This window comes from Uranotaenia lowii, chromosome 3 (genome assembly GCF_029784155.1).
Source record: "Uranotaenia lowii strain MFRU-FL chromosome 3, ASM2978415v1, whole genome shotgun sequence".
Lineage (NCBI taxonomy): Eukaryota > Metazoa > Arthropoda > Insecta > Diptera > Culicidae > Uranotaenia > Uranotaenia lowii.
In genome coordinates, this window is record NC_073693.1 from 327,811,135 (window position 1) to 327,830,485 (window position 19,351).

A 19,351-nucleotide genomic window follows, 5' to 3' on the forward strand; every position below is an offset into this window, starting at 1 on the left:
TGTTACGTCAACAAACATGACCACATTTAAACCAATTTTTTTCCTGTTCCGGAATTGTGGGAGGTAGCGTACGGAAACTCCGAAGACTACGCGGAAGCCGCCGGGGATGACGACAGGTGCAAGTGATGAAGGTAAAATAAAAATCTTTTTATTTAGAGGGAAATATATTAGTTGAATCCATTCTCTCCAACCAATAGAATTCGGCAAAGAAGGAATATCGGAAGCTGTGGCAAGCTGAATTCAGACCAAGCACAGCTTATGGAACATTTAGAAGGCGAAACGGTGAACATCTGGAGAATGCTTGCAATTTCAGGCGAAGACGATGGAACCACGGCTGCAGGTGACCTCAAGACAAAACCGGCAAAAGCTCAGAGGAGGAAGACGTTCGCGGACCCATAGGTGGAAAAAGTTACAATGTGGACAATCCAACAATCCGGTTTATCTACCTCTCCGCCACCGTATAAACATCAGGAGCAGTAGCACACGCAATCATCGCATATTAAAGGATTTTTATTTAAAAAAGGTGATAATTGTTTAGTAAAAGTTTAGTGAGTGTAAAATAATATGAAAAATAAAAGTGTATAAAGCTTATTTTGGATATTAATTTTTATCTTTTTATCAATACAACAAGATATGATGTATCGTTCTTTTTCTTATGAGACGATCATTCACTAAAGATTCCACGTATGATCCAACTCGCTTCAGAACGAGTAGAAAAAAGCAAAAAAAAATGAATGGTTACTCTACTTAACGACCCGTTCGCTGTATCGTAAAGTGCGTCCAAACGATTCCATTTCATGGAAAAAAGACTACCTTAATCGTACATTAATAATCCAAAACTATAAAGCTAATCTTTCGTGCGTCTTAGGAAGAAGATAATGGAAATCGTTATTGTATAATACTGTTTTATGCGGGATAATATCACCAACACTATCAGCGGCAAATAGGACTATAACCGGGCGCCTTCAGAAACACCATTTTATTCGGTCGAATAAGTTTGTTTTTTGTACACGGATGAGACGGGGGAAATAACCTTCAAAACTTCAAGTACACAAACCTGGCAGCCAGCCGAAAAACAGGATCGTTTTCAAGGTTCCCTAAATTGAAAACTTATGGCGCCACGAGCACTACCAACACAAAATAGGACTATATATTTAGGGTCCGGTTTGAAATCATTTTGTCCAAAGGAAAGTTATGCAAGGAAGCTGTTCAAGGTCAATCGGAAGAACACCTGAAAAACAGCTGATCAATGTCAATCGGGTTTCACTAGTTTCGATTAAACTCCATTGAACACACACTCTTCTTTTTTGGCATGGTATACCAAAGTTCAGTTTGACCGAAATTCAAAACATAGTTCGATTCTATGAACTTTAAGTTGTGTTCCATTTTTCCTCTCTAATTGCAATAATTCAAAACGCAGTTCGAACTGCAAACTCAAAGTTGAGAACTGTCCACGAAGTGCTGTTTTGAACCGAAACAATTAAATATTTTGTTTGAAAAAAGGAGCGTGTATATTTAGCTTCGATCAGTTGACCCAATCGACGAAAACGGCGCATTTGACAGTTCGGTCGAGTAAAAAACGGTATAAATCGACGAACCGAGATAGCGGCAGCCATTTTGGTCGGTTGAAAAAGGTTCGTGTGCGTGTGTGAAATCTGTGACAAAGCCGTACGGTGTCTACGGATTTTTGCAATTTTGCGGTGAAATGTACCAGTAAATGGTACTAAATAGATTCTAATAGTGCACTAAAGTTAGTAGTAACAAGTGAAGAATGGAAACGGTTCGTGTTTTTAACCAGGAGGTGAGCTTGGGGAAGTTTTGCAAATTTTCCACTCGTGACGACATGGCATTGAGCTTTGACGGTGGTGACCTCAAATTAGAAGTACGGACAAGGAAGCATTAAAATGGGTGCTCCTCGTATTCGCAAAGCCTATTGTGTAGTGGTGCTAACGAAGAAAATTACATAAAACAGAGTTGGGGGAGAAAGTTTCCCGGTCCATTCCGGGATGTTGCTGTGTTAAAAGTGTTCTAAAATGTCTCCTCGATTTTTTGCAGCTTTCGGGGCTTTACGAAGCAAAGCCGCCGATCTCCAAGGCAAAGATGGCCTCGATTACCAGGAGCGCCATGAAGGCCATCAAATTCTACAAACACGTCGTACAGAGCGTAGAAAAGTTTATCAGCAAGTGCAAATCCGAATACAAGATTCCCGGTCTGTACGTTATCGATTCGATTGTGCGGCAATCGCGGCATCAGTTCGGCCCGGAGAAGGATGTCTTTGCGCCTCGGTTTGCCCGGAATATGGAGCAAACTTTTGCACACTTGTTTCGTTGCCCACCGGAGGATAAGGTAAAATCTGTAGTTTAATCTGAATTCCGGAAGTTGACACTAATGAAGGTTTTTTTTTATCTACAATACAGAGCAAAATTATACGGGTGCTGAATTTGTGGCAAAAGAATATGGTCTTTGCGCCGGAAGTGATTCAACCCCTGTTTGATCTTGCCAATCCGGAACATCCGCTGCACCAGCAGTACAATGCTTCGATGGCTGCTGGTGGTGCGGCAGGTGGAAGTTCTAGTGGTGCTGCGGATCAATCCGGTGGATCCAACGGTATGAATACATCGGCCCTGTCGCACGATTCTCCAGGACCGCTGGACGATCATGGCAGTTCTACGCAGCAATCAGATACGGTGAGTTTTGAATGTGAACTTAATTATCTATCTTATCTTATCAGTATGTAAAACGATAAAAAGATAACGAAAAAGTTATCCATTCTGAATTGCGTCTATGATGCACCCATTATTGTCAGTTTCATCGGTTTATTCTTTATAATATTTTGTTCAAGTATCAAACAGCTTCTAATGAAAAATTCAAAAGTCTGAGAAGAATTTCATTACATATAAAGATTTCAAAACATAGGACACTGAATCCAAAAGTAAGGATTTAGTGTCAGTTTGATCTATGTCCGATCTCTTAAGTGAATTTTTACTATTAACATCAAAACATATTAAACTTGTAAAAAAACATGGAATTTCAATTCATTTTATAAATACAAGAAAATTCGATGTTCTTAGTCATCAAAGTATCTTAAGAGATTTTTTTAGTTTAAACAATTCGTTCAATATTATAGAATCGAATTGTCAGAGCACCTGTATCCGTGGTCCAAACAGCCGGTTTAGACCCAAATTCCGAACCGAGCAACCGCACTGGTGATCCATTATACCAGCTTAAACTCAACTTTTTTTAGAGCTGGTATAAGGATTGATCCAAAACTGATGTGATTTGGATCCAATTTGTCGCAGTTCTAAACCGTTTGACAGTTAATGGAACATGAGTACAGTTGCCAGTTTTTTCATTGGATCGGATCTAATTTCTTTGGTTCAATTTTTGTATAAATTAGACCCAAGAATAGACCACGAATACAGATGCTCTCAGTTTAAACATTTTTTCTGGTTCCATTTTTTTAATTAAGGAATGTGGTGAACCACTCTACTTTCGAACGGACAGCCTTTTTTGCAACTGGGGTGACATCTGGTGCACGATAGCCCATCTACCGGTAACGCTTGGTTTACAATAAAGTTGTTAGACATGCAGCGCCAACTGTTTTTCACTAGACGAACTAGGGAAAGGGTGATTTTATAGGAAATTAGTACCCTTGGTATGGAAACTCAAATATTTTGAAGCTAAAAAAAAATAATTTTTTGCCATCGATTTAAAATGGTTATAAAGTCGATTGCAGGAATGAGTAGAAATTTTTTTTTGTCAATGCTTTTTTATTCTGAAGTGTAGTTTTTCATATAATTTCCAAAATCATACTGAAAAAAAATTAAATTTCAAATAAAATAAAATAACCTTCACACATTTTAATGGACTACAGTAAAGTTTTTTTCTACGATGGTATACGTACCGCGTAAAAAAACCGTGTTAATTCCTGAAAACCGCGTAAAAACAACCATATTAATTCCTGAAAACCGCATAAAAAACCTTGGTGATTCACGAAAATTGTGTAAAAAAACTTATGATGTTGGGACCGGGGGACCTGTTTTAAAAGTTGAGATAATGGTGCTTATTCTGCGACTCGAATGACGTGACTCACGGAATTTCATATCGTTTTGCTGGCATAAATAGCCTCTCTAGCCTCGAAATTTTTGTTCGGATGAGCTTTTATTGGCCTTCATATTCAACGCATCGAAACACAAATTTCTTTTCTGGAGCATTTTCTGGAGTCAGGACGAAGAAGTGAAGTTTCGTGAGTCGCGTCACTCGAATCGCAGAATAAGCCTCCATGAAATATATAATCTGAGACCTGAGACCTGCGACTTGTGATCTGAAACCTGACACTTGAGAACTGAGATCTGAAACATGAGATATGAGACATTAGACATGAGAGATCTGAGACCAGAGACCTGAGCCCTTAGACTTGGAACTTGAGACCTGAGACATAAGAATTGCGACTTGAGACCTGAGACATGAAACCTGAAACATGAGACATGCGATATGAATCCTGAGACCTGAGACTTGAGATCTGAGACCTAAGACATAAGACTTGAGCCATGAGATATGAGACGTGAGACATTAAACATGAGACACGAGACCTAAGACCTGAGACCTAAGACCTGGCATTTGAGACCTGAGACCTAAGACCTAAAACTTGAGACTTGAGAAATGAGACATGAGACCTGAGATCTTATACTCGAACCCTGAGTCCTAAGACCTGAGACTCGAAACCTGAGACCTGAGTCCTCAGACCTGAGACCTGAGACCAGAAAACTGAGAAGTGATCCGTGAAAAGTTAGACGGATACGTGAGACGTGAGATGTGAGCCGTGAGCAGTGAGAAATCAGTCGTAAGAAGTGCGAAGGTAGACGTGAGAAGTGAGAAGAGCCTTGAGAATGTAGAAGTGGGACGTGAGAAGTAAGATATTAGACATAAGACGTGAGGAGTGAGCTATGAAATGTTAGAAGTCAGACTTGAAAATTTAAAAAAATTACTTTTCACATCTCACTTCTAACTTTTTACGGCTCACGTCTAACGTCTTACTTCTCACAGCTCATTTTTTTTTAATAATTCGAACGGCTCATTTCTTACTTCTCACTTCTAACTTGTCACGTCTCACTTTTCACTCCTCATTTCACTCCTTATGGCTCACTTCTCACGTCTCATGTCTCAGGTTTCATGTCTCAGATCCCAGGTTTCAGATCTTAGGTCTCAGATCTCAGGTCTCATGTTTCATGTCTTTTCAATGTCTCATGTCTCACGTCCAGCGTTGCGATCCGTCATCGTCATGAGGCATGGAGCTGTGACTGTGGAGACGTCACACTCGTTTGACTGTTCCTCAAATGGGTGTGACGGACTCTCATTCCGCAGTCGTGTGAAGCTAAAAGAATTTTCAAAGTCAAGCATTCACCAATCGCACTTAAACGACCGTAGACGAACACGAAACGCATTCATTTTATTAACATCCTTTTATGGATCTGAGGAAGAGCAATTAGTGTGTTGTGTATCATTCGTTTTCTTCGGTGGAGAATCCGTTTTGGGGCCGTTCAAATATTGCGTAACACAATTTTCGAGCATTTTCAACCCCCATCGATCAGATTGGTTTAATGGCAGACAGTTAATGTCGCACCAGCGAAGAGGTTGAATTGACAATTTATGTCGTCGGGGTTGTTTGGGGCTGTCGAGGAATGACAACACGTCGTTGAAATGATTTAGGAAAATAATTGGTCCTAGAATGCTACCTTGGGGCACACCAGAGGTGGCAGGTTCGAAAAATCAATTTACAACCAGTTAACTAACTGCGGGACCAGCCAAGTAGACAGAAGCGTTCGAGGTTTGCGATGGCAATTTCATGGTTCGAAGAGATCGCAGATTCTACGATCAGAGTTCGCCGTAATGTCATCCAGAAACATGTTTATTGTGTATAAAAAAGACCGTCTGACCAATGGTTTACTTAAGTTTAGGTCTATCTTTTTTTTTTTTTTTTTTTTTTTAATTTTTTTTATTGGCTTTACCTCTATAACATAACCGGCCAAGTGTTAATTACTCTTCTACTTACATGTCTATTTTACATTCAATTACAAAATTAGCTATCGTTTTATATAATTCAATGTCTTTCTTTTTTAGTATCAAATGAATATCGGGTGGAATTCCTTTTTTCATTAAAATTCGCCAAATAGGTCTACGAAGATTTTCAAATCTGCTGCATGCGAAGATAATGTGATCAGGATCTGCGATGGATTCGCCACAACTGCACGTCGCGTCCAATAGGATACCATTTCTAGTCAGATGAGCAGGGAGCCGTGAATGATTTGATATTAATTTGGAAAGGATTACAATTTGTCTGCGGTTGAGATCCAAGCTACTAAACCATGGTTGGAGCGAAACGTTAGAGATGATGCTGTGACAGAAACGTCCTTTAGTTCCTGCATTCCACTTTGCTTGCCATTTGTGCACTGTTGTACGCCGAATCGGAAACTGGATGTCGAATGATGTTAAAATATAATCTGCTGTACCACCATTGATGCACGCACTTTTCGCCTCTTGATCTGCCAACTCGTTCATTGGAATACCTCTGTGAGACGGAACCCATATCAGATGGATCTCGTGCCCCATTCTTTGTCCTTCAAGAATGGAAGCTTTTATATCGTACCAAGCAACGGGATATTTTTGATTGATGTTGATTTTTTGAAGGCTCGTGAGACAACTCAAACTATCGGTTAGAATAATATACTGAGCAACAGGAAGGCTTACGATCATTTTCGCAGCATGCCTGATTGCTAGAAGCTCTGCCATATAAACTGATGCTTTACTGTCGAGTTTGATCCCTTCTGCAGGCGCTCCAAAACTATTTACCACAGCATAACCTGTGCCGTGTATATCTTTCGACCCGTCAGTTGCCAAGATTTTCGCGTTGGCATACACTTCCAAGAGATAGTTTGAAACCAAATCAGCTGCCGATGAGTTCTGGTGTTCTGAACATAACCGTTTAACAGTGAGATCAATGGATATTATTGTTCTTACAACTTCACGGTTGACCATGTAGCATGGGAGATTATTTAGAGGCTGTTCAAGTGGAATAAATTCGTTAAGCATTCTTATGGCGCGGTGTATTCCCGTAGCCACTAAGCCACCTTCCAAGATCGGTCTGGAGTATTGACCATGCCAAGAAGAAAGTGACGCTCTTTTATTTACAAAACGCATGACAGCAAGTTCTCTTCTTTGTTGCAGCGGAATAATACCAGCCATCACTTCGAGTGAACCTGTGTGGGTGGTTTTTGTGGAGCCCAAACAGATTCGAATTCCTGCCCATTGTAGTCTATCCAAAACGATGGCTTCTTTTTGTGTTAACTCCGTCATAAATATGGAACCGTATTCCAATATTGATCTCACACATGACTTGAAAATAGCTAACATTGCTGCTGGATGTGCTCCCCATGACTGGCCCGATATGCTTCGTAGAAAGTTACAATACGGAGCCGTACGTTTTTGTACCTCTCTAATATGACACGACCACGACAGATTTCGTGTGAGGTACATGCCGAGTAACCTCAGGGATCTGACGTATTCCAAAGTGCAACCGCCGATATTTATTTCTGGGGGATTATCGCATTGTTGTGTCGAGATCAGAAGGCACTTACATTTCGTGGGCGAAAGTTCTAACCCAAGGTCGAAAATATTTTCCACAACTATATCCACTGCCCTTTGGAGAGATTCGCAACTATGCTCCAGCGAGGTTCCTCTTACAGCAATTGTTGTGTCATCGGCGTAATTTACGGTTATCACATCAGGAGGGACACTGTTGATCAATCCACTGATCACAACATTAAAGCATAACGGACTTAGTGGAGATCCCTGAGGAAGGCCTTTCCACGTTGTCCTAGATATTGAATCTAATCCATTTGAAATGCACAAATTCCTTTCTTCAAAAAGATGGAAGATACTTCTTACTAGGCATTCAGGGACTGTTAATGAGCGTAATTCGCGGACCAGAACATTAATTTCCACGTTGTCGTAGGCGGCTTTGATATCGAGGCTACATATCACCACATGTTCTCTTCTTTTCAAAGCTAAAGAAGCTTCATTAATCAGGGGAAACAACGCATCCATTGTTCCTCGTCCTTTCCTAAAACCGTTGATAGCTGAAGGGAATAAGTTGTTGTTTTCGATGAAATGTTCTAGTCGATCTTTGATTATGAGTTCATACACTTTGCGAAAACATGAAGCTAACGCGATTGGGCGAACAGCAGAAGGAGAAATCGGATCATGACCACTTTTAGGAATCGGTACAATTTTAAAGGTTTTCCAGCTTTCCGGAATTCTTCCTGAAGCAAAAATTTGGCAATAGATTTTTCGCAACTGACTAAGCGCCGCCCATGGGAGATGATTTATGACGGAATATGGAACACCATCCAAACCAGGAGCCGAATCTTTACCGATTTTTAAAACTGCTTGAATATCCGATACTGAGAATGGTAAACCAGTTTGAGGGCAACACGAACATTGTAGAAAAGCCGGGGGTGGATTTTTGGCAGATGAGGGAGCCAACTTGTCCAAAACATCGTTGGCCAAATTGTCCGAAATTCTAAGGTTTTTTGATGGCTCTCCGCGCCCTTTGAATCTTCTAGCCATCCTCCATAAGGTTGTGAGGGACGTAGAACTATCACAACTATCACAAAAATGTTGCCAACTTTTCCTCTTCTTCTCGCGTACCAAATTTCTGAACCTTCGTTCTGTATTAGCGTACCCTTCGTAAGCTTCGGTTGACAGCTCTCGTTTCCAAGCGCGGAAAGCAACTCTGGTGGCTTTCTTCGCTTCTGTTAGCTCTTCGTCCCAATAGGGTTGCGGTATTCGGCGAGTGTGGTTCGAGTTTACTGATGGACAGGATCTGCGCAGTGCTTGCCAAATCAGCTCAAAGAAGACATCAAAGCTATCCGGTTCTCCATTTTCGACGAATGATTCCTCGAGGCTTCCGGTAAAACGTTCCCAGTCGATTTTCCGAACATTGATTCCAGAGTAGAATTTCATCGCGCATGTAGTACTCGAATGAAAAACTATCGGAAAATGATCGCTTCCATTTGGTGAATCCAAAACCTCCCAGTCGAAGCACAAACTAAGGCTCGAAGAAACCAGCGTGATATCAATTGCGCCCCACGACCGGTTTACATCAAACCTAGTTGGCTGACCATTGTTGAGAATGACGAGATGAGATGTTTCGATGGCTTGATGAAGACGGTCTCCACGTGTGTTTCCATGATCGCTTCCCCATAGGTGATGTTTTGCGTTAAAGTCTCCTCCAATGATGCACGGTTTCGGAACGGTTGATAAAAAATTATCAAACTGAGTCTGCGATATGTTGGCTTGCGGGTGTATGTACACAGATACAATAGTGATCAACCCGGAGATGTATTTGATCTGGCAGGCAACGGCTTGAATATCCGCTGACAGTGCAATAGGAAATGCTACGGGATTCAGTTCTGAACGAATCGCGATGGCTACGCCCATCGAGTTTCGTCTGTGATCTTTACGAAAAATGGTGTGCTGCGGTAGACTAAAGTTTGTGTGATTGTCGAGATGTGTTTCACTCAAAAGCGAAATATTGATATTGTGTGTATTTATGAGCTGGATTAAAGATGAGCGTTTACTATTTATCCCTCTACAATTCCATTGTAGACATTGCAGAGGAACGGTGGCTGTTAAAGTGCTCGGTGTGGTGTTTTTCATAATCTGAGATTAGCAAAATATCCTTTCATTTTATCACTTACAACATCCGAAATTCTCTCCAAAACCATTTGTTGAATTTTTTGTCGAGTTTCAACATCTTCCTCAGGAACTTCCAGAGCCTCTGCAACGATATCGATGACCTCAGTAGATTCAATCGTCGATCGGATCGAATCGCAAACCCCGTCAGAAATGTTAACTTCAAGTTGGGGAAGCTCATCGTCCGAATCGACATTATGACGACGTTTGCTGGAAGGATTAGACCCATTCTTGTCAACATTACTTGTTTGGCAAGCAACTGCCACGGTGGATTTTGTTGTTGGTTGGGAGATGATAGTTAGTGAGTTTGATGATTCATTTGAAGTTGTTCCACAAAACCAATCGACACGTCCTTGTGAAAAAGTGTCGCGCCGCTCTTTATCGGTTTTCTTTTTTTGAATTATTTTCGGACAAAGCTTGTGATCATTGGCCCGATGGGAGCCCAAACAGTTAACGCACTGGGGCTCACTATTTTCACATGCATGATCTTCGCCGCCCACTTGCTCCAAGCATTGGTTACAGCGTTTAGCACTCTTGCATCCTTTTTTATCATGTCCCAAGCGCCAGCAGTTACCACACTGGCGGACAGGATAAATGTACTGCTTAACAGAATAAAGCACTCTATTCAACTCGATGTGAGTAGGTAAACTCTGCCCAGCGAAAGTAAAAATCACCGTAAACAGGGCTTCCTCTTTATCATCAGCTAATTTTCTAAGCACACGACGAGCATGAACTATCTCCGGGTTATCAACTTGATTCGACTTGCGTTTATCGTACGCATTAGCAAACTTCAATTCTTCATCACAAATATCCGGCTCAATATAGGCTACCCCAAGGCACTCCACCAGCCGTTGGGGGATAAAAAAACGCACTTCATTTGAGGTACCGATGCCTGCTATTTCATTAGCAGCATCCCTCGATCGCATCAAAATTTTCATTTTGGTTTTAGAAACCGGCATAGCACGTATAAAATCGTCACCAAATTTCTTCACCAGACTTTTAGCAATCTTCGCAGCAGATATATTTCCGACATTTGTTTCAGCCATAACGAGATATGGCCCAGCATAATTTTCGTGATATTTCCGCACTCGAACTTCATTTTTCGATGACCTTGGTGTATCGTTGTGGGTCATTGCACCGCTCGACAATAGCGTGTGGAAGGAGAGAAGAAAAATAAATTAGATTTCGATTCAGCTCACACACACGATGTGCAACGTACCGTAGTTCAAACGAGACTGTTTAGGTCTATCTAAACGTACATTCAGAGTTTTCTATTTAACTAGTTGTTTCTTAACTGGTCACTTATGTTAGATTCGATCAAGCGTTTAATTGTTGCAGTTGAGACATTAAAGCCAAAAAAGCATAATGCTGTAAGAAGCTAATTTTTGCGGAACGTAAAGGGTCGTTGCTGCAGTAGCGTGTATTTCTCGATTCCTGTGGAAGCCAGTCACGATTTCGCAGAGCTCTTTCTGGGGCATAAAGAGAGAGGGTATCCAAAAGCAGTCGATTTCGTTTCTGAGAATTTTCGCCACAAATAGTGATTGACCGATGAAATGGCGATCCGACAGGGTGTGAAGGCCAAGCAAAACGCAACGTTGTGCATAAGGTGGCAGGTTTCGAGGATTATCCCACGGTAGATCACGCAGAGCATTACGAACGAATTTCCGTTGGAACGCTTCGAAACGCGCTACCCATGTAACTTCAAATGGCCACCACGCCAGATTAGCAGATTTTAATATTGAATGGACCAGGCAGCAATACAGAGCTCGTAGGCAAACAGGATCTGTAAATTTTTTACTTAGACGTATGACAAATCCCAGCATTCGGATAGCCTTTTCAAGCGTAGCGCTTAAATGTGATCTGACAATCTGCCAAGCTGTTAACGGTCAAAAAAAAATTTCAAATCGTCCGCTTACATGAGTACTCCGCATCCAACAACCAGCATGTTGATATCATTACGGAACAGGGTGAACAATAAAGGGTCCAGATTATTTCCTTGTGGTACACCTGTCGAAACGAAATCTGGAAATTCTGAGGATTCGATTTTAACAGCAAGACGACGATTAGTTAAGTAGCATCTGATCCAGGCGCAGGTAAAATAAAATAAAGTTATTTACTGAGTCAAATGCCGTAGTGATGTCCGTGTAAATTTAGAAGGTTTACCAGGTTCTTTCCGCTGACTATTTACTCGTTTCCAAAACGATTTTGAGCAATACGGGAGTTAAGTTGTATGCGACCTAGGTAGTTATGGTAACAACGTTCACTGGCTTTTTTTATAAACGGATTTAAGACTTCAGACATGCGATCAGAGACATGAGGCGATTGCGTTTTTCATAGCAATCTTCAGTTGTTTCATACATATCATTGAATAAGGATATTATAATAAAACGACGATAAAATCTGCGAAGATTGAGACATGAACCTCAAGAATCGACCAACACACTAACTCACGTTTTACTTAAATCAATCTTCCTCGCCAACTCCATTCCAGAAACCATTGCATCCCAACGTGCTCCGTCAGCTGCAGCAGATCCAACAGCTGCTGATGCGGCAAACCAGCGATAGTTCCCTGGGCGGAAGCGGCAAGGATCAGGTGAAGTTCAATAAGAAGCTGCTGGACTTCGATTATGGAAGCGATGACGATGAGGACAAAAACTCGCCATCCGTTCCGTCTACCACATTACCGGATGGGAACAATCTTGCCCAGATCCTGTCGGATCCGAACGTACTCAAACAGCTGCAGAACCTGCAGAAGCTGAAGCAGCACGAGATGGAGGAAAAGCAAAGCAAGCTGTCGGAGATGCAGATGAAGGAGGAAAAGTTCGAGAAACATCTGGCCAGCGTTCTCAAGGTGCCTACTATTGGTGGTGGTGCCCACGACGGCGGCTACCATGTAAGCGTTCTGTGTGTCGCTTGTGTGCTAATTGAGTGTTTTTGTTTCTCTCTTTTTCTTTTTGCTTTATTTTTGTTCCTTTTATCATTTTTTCGATTTCATTCATAGAAGCTACCCTTTGCCAACGAGTGCGATCTGAGCCGGCAACCACCGATGGATATGACTGCCGGTGAGTTCAAATTATGCTAGCAAACCGATTCGATTAGGGAATTTTCTAATCTACTATTTATTTTAATTTTACCATTATAGGTCTTCCGGCATCAAAGGAAAGCGATGGCAATGATTTCGACATCGTGACCGAGGTAATTTGCATTTCGAACGATAATTTTTGTTCTTTGGCTGCATCGCTGTAGATTTTTCAATTGAAGGTGCGATTTGTTTGTGTATTTTCCGTAACCATAATCTGAAGGAGAGTTTTTTGACCTTTATTCGTCTTCGTTAAATTTTCTCAAAATGAGCAAAAATGGATAGCACTGCGATGATGAAATGACAAATTGCTGTTCATCTAAAAAAGGGGGTTCAACTATAAATATTGTTCAGGAAAGAGGGAGGATCAATAGTGGGACCTTATCCAAACATTTCTATCGAAAATCGACTGTGAATCATGGAAGTTTGTCAGTAAATTTAACTGCATTGACTGTTGGTTTGTTGTCTGAAGTACATAGTTGAGCTGTTGTTCCGAACTCATAATGAATAATCCTTTAAAAAAATATGAGCTCTAACTGTAGAATGGAAAACTATAAGTAATCATCATTATCCCAGTAGAGTTTAGAATTGTATTTCTTTCTCGACTTGTTTTTGTCAAAAGCAGTAAACTTAACTTGAGTATGTTATTTTTCAACTTACTTTACCGAACGCAATAACTTCATGCTTAATGGACCCAACGAAACAACATTCATATTTCACAAGTACCGTATGTCTTCTAGACGCAAAATGTCAAATATTTACGAAAGTAGTTATATTCATTTTAAACATATATCTCAATATACTATAAATCGACTGAAGTATTGCACACAAACCAGTAAGTAGACTCATGTTGCAATCCATCGAGATCATCGTTTGTAAACGGTTTCCCCCCGTTAGCATCCAAGAATAAGTTGCGAGTTGTAACTTGATTCTTCACCACCGGTAAGTCCTCACTTTTTCTTCCAAAAGTTTTGTCATGATCTCTCTCTCTCGATTATAATACTGATGCGCAAAAATACACAAACAATCGTTGCTGGAATTTCAAAATGATTCAATCTCTCTACTCTCGATCTCAGCAGAAACACGTTGCATAGTGGGAAATCTTTCTCGGTCGCTCGCAAAGAACAAAAATAAACTCGAAGGCGTCGTTCAAATAACTACATTTATCAACAAATATCCATTATCCCCAAACCGACGGTGAACGTTGGTCGGGAAATGGTTTGGTTCATACATTTTCAATCTTTTTCATCTACAGGTTATCAGTGACACACATAGTTCGTCGCCTCGCAGCACTATCGGGGAGCAGCAATATAAATCTTCGACCAGCACTTCGCGTCGCCGTGGAAAGAGTCGTTCCCGATCACCGAGAGATTCCAGGCGAGACCGCGATCGAGATCGTGGAGGTCGCAGTCGCCGCAGCCGGTCCAGGTCTCGCAGCCGAAGCCGATCCCATTCGCGTGGCCGTGGACGGGGTGGAGATCGTCGGTCTTCACGCGACAGAGATCGTGATCGGGGCAAGAGCCAAAAGGAGAAGGAACAGGATAAGGAACGTGAGCGGGAACGCAAGAAGCGAGGACTGCCGGAAATCAAGAAGGAACACCTTAGTGGTAAGAATGTGCGGGCGGGGGGTAACTGGGTTTGAAAGAAATGATAGAGTATGAAGGACTTGAGTTGTGGTTGAAGATTCCGAACTTTGTAACGTGTTTCTGATGAGACGAAGATCGAGATGAGAGAAAGAGAGCGCTTTTTGCTAATGGGCGTATTGGTTTTGTTCTATTTTTTTGTGCTATACAGTGTGCAGCACCACCCTTTGGGTTGGACATCTGTCTAAACTGGTCCAGCAGGAAGAACTATCCGATACTTTTGGCAAATATGGCGATATCGTCAGTATTGATTTGATTTCGCCACGTGGTTGTGCGTTTATCGTGATGAACCGTCGACAGGATGCGTACAAAAGCATGCAAAGCCTCAAGAGTCATAAACTGCACGGAAGGGCCATTACCATTTCGTGGGCCACTGCAAAAGGTGCCAAGAGCAAGGAGTGGAAAGACTATTGGGACCTCGATCTTGGTTAGTGTCTAGCAAATTTTTTTATCAATGCAATAGCTTCCTTCAACAAATTCATGTTTTTTTTTTCGATTTAAAAAAATCCAATTCAAATAGGGGTGAGCTACATTCCGTGGAGTAAACTGAACGAACACACCGATTTAGAATCACTTGAAGAAGGTGGCATGTTCGACGAAGACACCATGCCTCAGTGGATGAAGGATAAATTGGCAAACGGGAACCAGAAGAAGCATTCGGAAGGTACCGGAATAGTCAACCCACTGTACGGAGTAGACACAAGTCAGCCACCACCTACGGCTGCCTTGATGGGAGCCATGGGTATGACGTTCCCTGTTGGAGGCGTCGTTCCAAGGTAATGCTGAAATTATTGAAGCCAAGAAGAGGTTTATATCTGAGACAATTATTATCTTTGCAGACTACCGATGATGGGACTGCCCATCGTTCCGGGAATGGGTATAAATGTACCACCCCCGAACCTCATGATGGCTGCTACAGCTGGCGGACTCACTAATCCTCCACCACTACCGATGGCTGGGTTCGGAGTACTTCCGCCACCCCCACCTTCGCACGTAGCTCCGAAATCCGGTGGCGGTGATGATATGGATATCGATATGGACGATGACAACTCAAACCAAAGCCACGGGGCAGCACCAATGCCACCCTCCAATCCGGCGTTCTTTAATCAACCCCCTCCGCCATTGATCCCACCGAATGCTCCGGGAATGGCACCATTTGGACGCGATCACCGTGAAGATGGTGGCAGACGTGGAGGTGACAACCGTGGCGATTTCGAACGTCGTGGAAGGGATGACGGCGATCGTGGCGGCAATCGAAGAGATCAGGAACGCGATGGTGGAAGAGGTCGGAGGAATTTCCGTGATGGCCCCGATGGCAATGGCGAACGAGGTGAGCGTAGTAGTCGCTGGGGAAGCAATGATCGTAACCGTGGAGGAGGTAATGAAGGTGGAGGTCGGGACAATCGGCCTCTTTCAGATCGTTTGCGTGAGTTAGCTGGAGCTGATTTCAGCCAACGAGGAGGTAGTGGCGAAGAAGGAGCAGATGGTCAACCATTTGGTGGCGGAAGAAATTTCAGAGGAGGTCGTAATATGAATAATGAAGGAGGCGACGGTGAGTAGTTCAAGTAAAATGATCCTATATTCGGTGTAACTTTCGTTGTTCTACCGACAGATTTCAACAATCGTGGCGGAGATGATTTTGGTCGTCGTGGAAATTTCCAGCAGGGCGGTAGGTTCAATAACAATCAACGTGGAGGAAGATTCAATAATCGCGGTGGATTCATGCAGAATCGCGGCGGACGCGGTGGACCGGGTTAGTACAAAAAATTGTGTGACAAAACAACTAGCAGCATAAAACATTCTTCTGATTCTTGCTAAGTACTCATACAGCCTGTAACAAAAAAAAAGATCTTAATGTCTACTAGTTGTATTACCCGCCGCCAATTTTTTGGCACCCTATATTAATGATTAATGTTATCTTTTCTCTTTCCATTGAATATCCCTGCTTTCAAATGTTATGTTGGTGTAAAAGAAGGCGATATGCAACAACCGGTGAACATAATGTCTCTCCTTAACATGGGTGGTGGAATGTTTGGCAATAACGAACAAGGAGGTGGAGGAGGTGGTGATGAAGGCGGGGACCAGCAGCAGTTCTTCGATCGGGGAGACGGTGGTAATTTCAACAACCGGCGTTGGAACGATCGCAATGAACGCGGTGGTAGAGGAGGACGTGGCAATTGGCGAGATAACAATGACGGAAACGGCGGCGGAGACAACGAAGGTCGTAGATTTGGTAGGAACGATCGCCGTAACGATCAGAGAAATGATCAACGAAACGATCAAAGACCAGATCAACGTAATCAACGCCGAAGTTTTGGTGGCCAAGATGATCAGCCACAGGAACAACAGCAAGGCCGTCATCAAAATCCGGATGAACCACAGCTCAATAGTGGTGGACAAGGCGGTGGTGGTTCTCGGTGGGATGACAATGATGAAATTTGGGATGACGTACCCGCTGCACCGCCTAAACGCAAACAAGAACAACCTCAACAGGAACAATTAGACGGACGACAGGAAACAAGAAACGAAGAAAAGCGCGAAGAAAAACGTGAAGAGAAACGTGAAGAAAGGCGCGAGGAGAGACGCGAGGAAAGACGCGAAGAGAGACGCGAAGAAAGACGTGAAGAAAGACGTGAAGAAAGACATGAAGAACGACGTGAAGAACGACATGAAGAACGGCGCGAAGATCGAGTAGATGAACCTACACAGGAAGCCAAATCAGATGCCGGGAAAAATAGCGGCAACATTGAGACACAAGATGCTGATGCTTTCTCTCAGCAAGAGCAAAGTAACAAACATTCGGAAGATTTTCAACAAACGGATTCTGAAGTCCCACAACAGACTACCCACGTTCCACAAGCCGAAGAAAACTTCGAACAACCTGAAAAATATGCTCGACCTGAAAGAAATTTCGGCCAATCTGAAGATATGTTTATGGAATCAGAGCCTGCACCCCATCAAGAAAATCGCGGAGATAACAAAAATTCCGGTGGCCAAGGTACGCCATTATTCGACGAATCTGGAGGAGCATCGGAACAACATCGTGAACCCGAACCTGAACCGATTCGGAATAACAGTCCTCCATCCCAGCAATTCCGCGAACCGGAAGTAGTGCACAAACAACATTCACCAGAGCCTAGCCGGGCACAACTATACTCACCATCTCCACCCCCACCGGTAATTCAGCAAGAGCAGCAACAACCAGAAATCGTCGCTCCGTCTGTTGCAGAGCCGACGTTCGAGGCTACCCCAGTAAACACGGAACCACCTGCCGGGGAAGAACCTGCATCTGCATCAGTTGATGAAGCCTAATTGCAGTTACGTCATCCGTATGTAATCATTTCGTTACGTCACTGAGCATTATCTACTTTTTTTTTTAATCAAAACCACCAGTTTTCATTCTCGAATGAATACCAACCATTATATTTTTTTTCAACTAAGCTACAGGCATGAAAATATCGAACAATCATAATCAAATAAGTAGGATTCTTTGTTTTTATTTATATACTACGTTTTTCAACACGAAGTCGGTTCTGTTGATTGGTGGCTATCTTTTTTTTTTGGAAAAGCTAAAACAATGGCCCAGCGCATGAAAATTATAAAATTTAACAGAGATTCCCAGGTTTTTTTTGAAGACTTTTAACAACATCATAAACTGAATAATATAAAAGTCGTAGCAGATTAGAGATAACTAATGAAAAAAGGAGATCAACTATTAGAAAAAAGGCTGTGATATTTACTTTAACAAGTGACTCAATTCCGTAGAAGCATTTCATCATTTGTTAGATTTTGCGAACGTAAAGAGAAAAAAAAACAATCTAGCAGAGATTGGTTAAGTAATCGATTTTATTTTTGTATAATGAATCAAATAAATTTTAAGATGATAATTCTGAAGCAAAAACAAAGTTTGTTTAAGCTAAGTAATAATCTAGAGAAATATGAATCATTTAGTTGCAAAGCAAAATTCACGCTTAACCTTCGGTTGTCGGATCTCGATAATAGAAGGTAGATGTGATATGTGAAACTCAAACCATCGGAGAGCAGCAGCACGTTCCGGATCAGCAGTTCGTCGGAGAGGAGAATCGACCATATGAGCGCTTGCACTCGAGTTGAGTGACTTGTGCAAGGTACTGTGAAACTTTTTTTTAGATTTTGTTATCTATTAATATTATTACAATCATGCAAAGCGAGAAAGCGCCGAAGAAAATGAAACATGCAAACAAAATATCGTACTAGAAAGGCAAATGATGATTATACGATGATGGAAATGCACTACATTATTGATGGTATAGGCCCCAAAATTTTCCCACTGCTTTTTATCCTGACTTCAGGGATAAAATTAAAAAAAAAAACACGAGGCTTATCACCATTGCACTTGGAGAAGAAATTTTGCAGCCTTTTTTCTCAACATATGAATACAACATTTAAAATTTTGACTATCTAGATAACACCCAGCACATACATTTTCAAATATTCAACTACTTTGAAGCAAAATGCAGAATATCATGAACCAAATAAAAAAAGCATGATTATTCAGTAAACTATAGAATACATTAAGTGAAATATTTGATTCAATAAAACAATACTTACGTTATCATGGAGTGATTGCTGAATAGCAAGAAGACTTGTTTTATTTTTCGTTAAATAGGAGACAACATTCTACAAAGCTCTTGTTTTTTGTTTTTTACCAATTATTTATATTATCTGAGTTGAAGTGTTTAACTCAATTCAAATTGTAAAAAAATCATTAATTGTTCCACCTTGTATAATTAGATGAGAAATTTCCGTTTATTTTTTTTTGTATGAAGAATTAAATGTTTCAGGGAAAATTTCTAATAAAAAAAATTTCTGACGGAATCCAAATCCACAACAAAAA

The 19,351-nt window shown here is 41.6% G+C and overlaps 1 protein-coding gene across 3 annotated transcripts; it reads left to right on the top strand.

Moving 5' to 3' along the window:
• Window positions 1–1,639: 1,639 nt before the first annotated feature.
• LOC129751227 (uncharacterized) lies at window positions 1,640–19,097 on the top strand. Of its 3 annotated transcripts, none has more exons than XM_055746595.1 (12): window positions 1,640–1,801; window positions 2,056–2,346; window positions 2,418–2,687; window positions 12,245–12,646; window positions 12,755–12,815; window positions 12,896–12,948; window positions 14,088–14,439; window positions 14,627–14,902; window positions 14,996–15,251; window positions 15,315–16,027; window positions 16,088–16,228; window positions 16,448–19,097. In XM_055746595.1, exons 1-12 carry the CDS (start codon window positions 1,772–1,774, stop codon window positions 17,785–17,787), a joined length of 4,185 nt encoding a protein of 1,394 aa, XP_055602570.1. In that variant the 5' UTR covers window positions 1,640–1,771; the 3' UTR covers window positions 17,788–19,097. The 3 variants fall into 3 exon arrangements, with proteins under 3 accessions (XP_055602570.1, XP_055602571.1, XP_055602572.1); XM_055746596.1 differs by having other exon boundaries at window positions 16,451–19,097; XM_055746597.1 differs by having other exon boundaries at window positions 12,245–12,604.
• The last annotated feature ends 254 nt before the right edge of the window (window positions 19,098–19,351 follow it).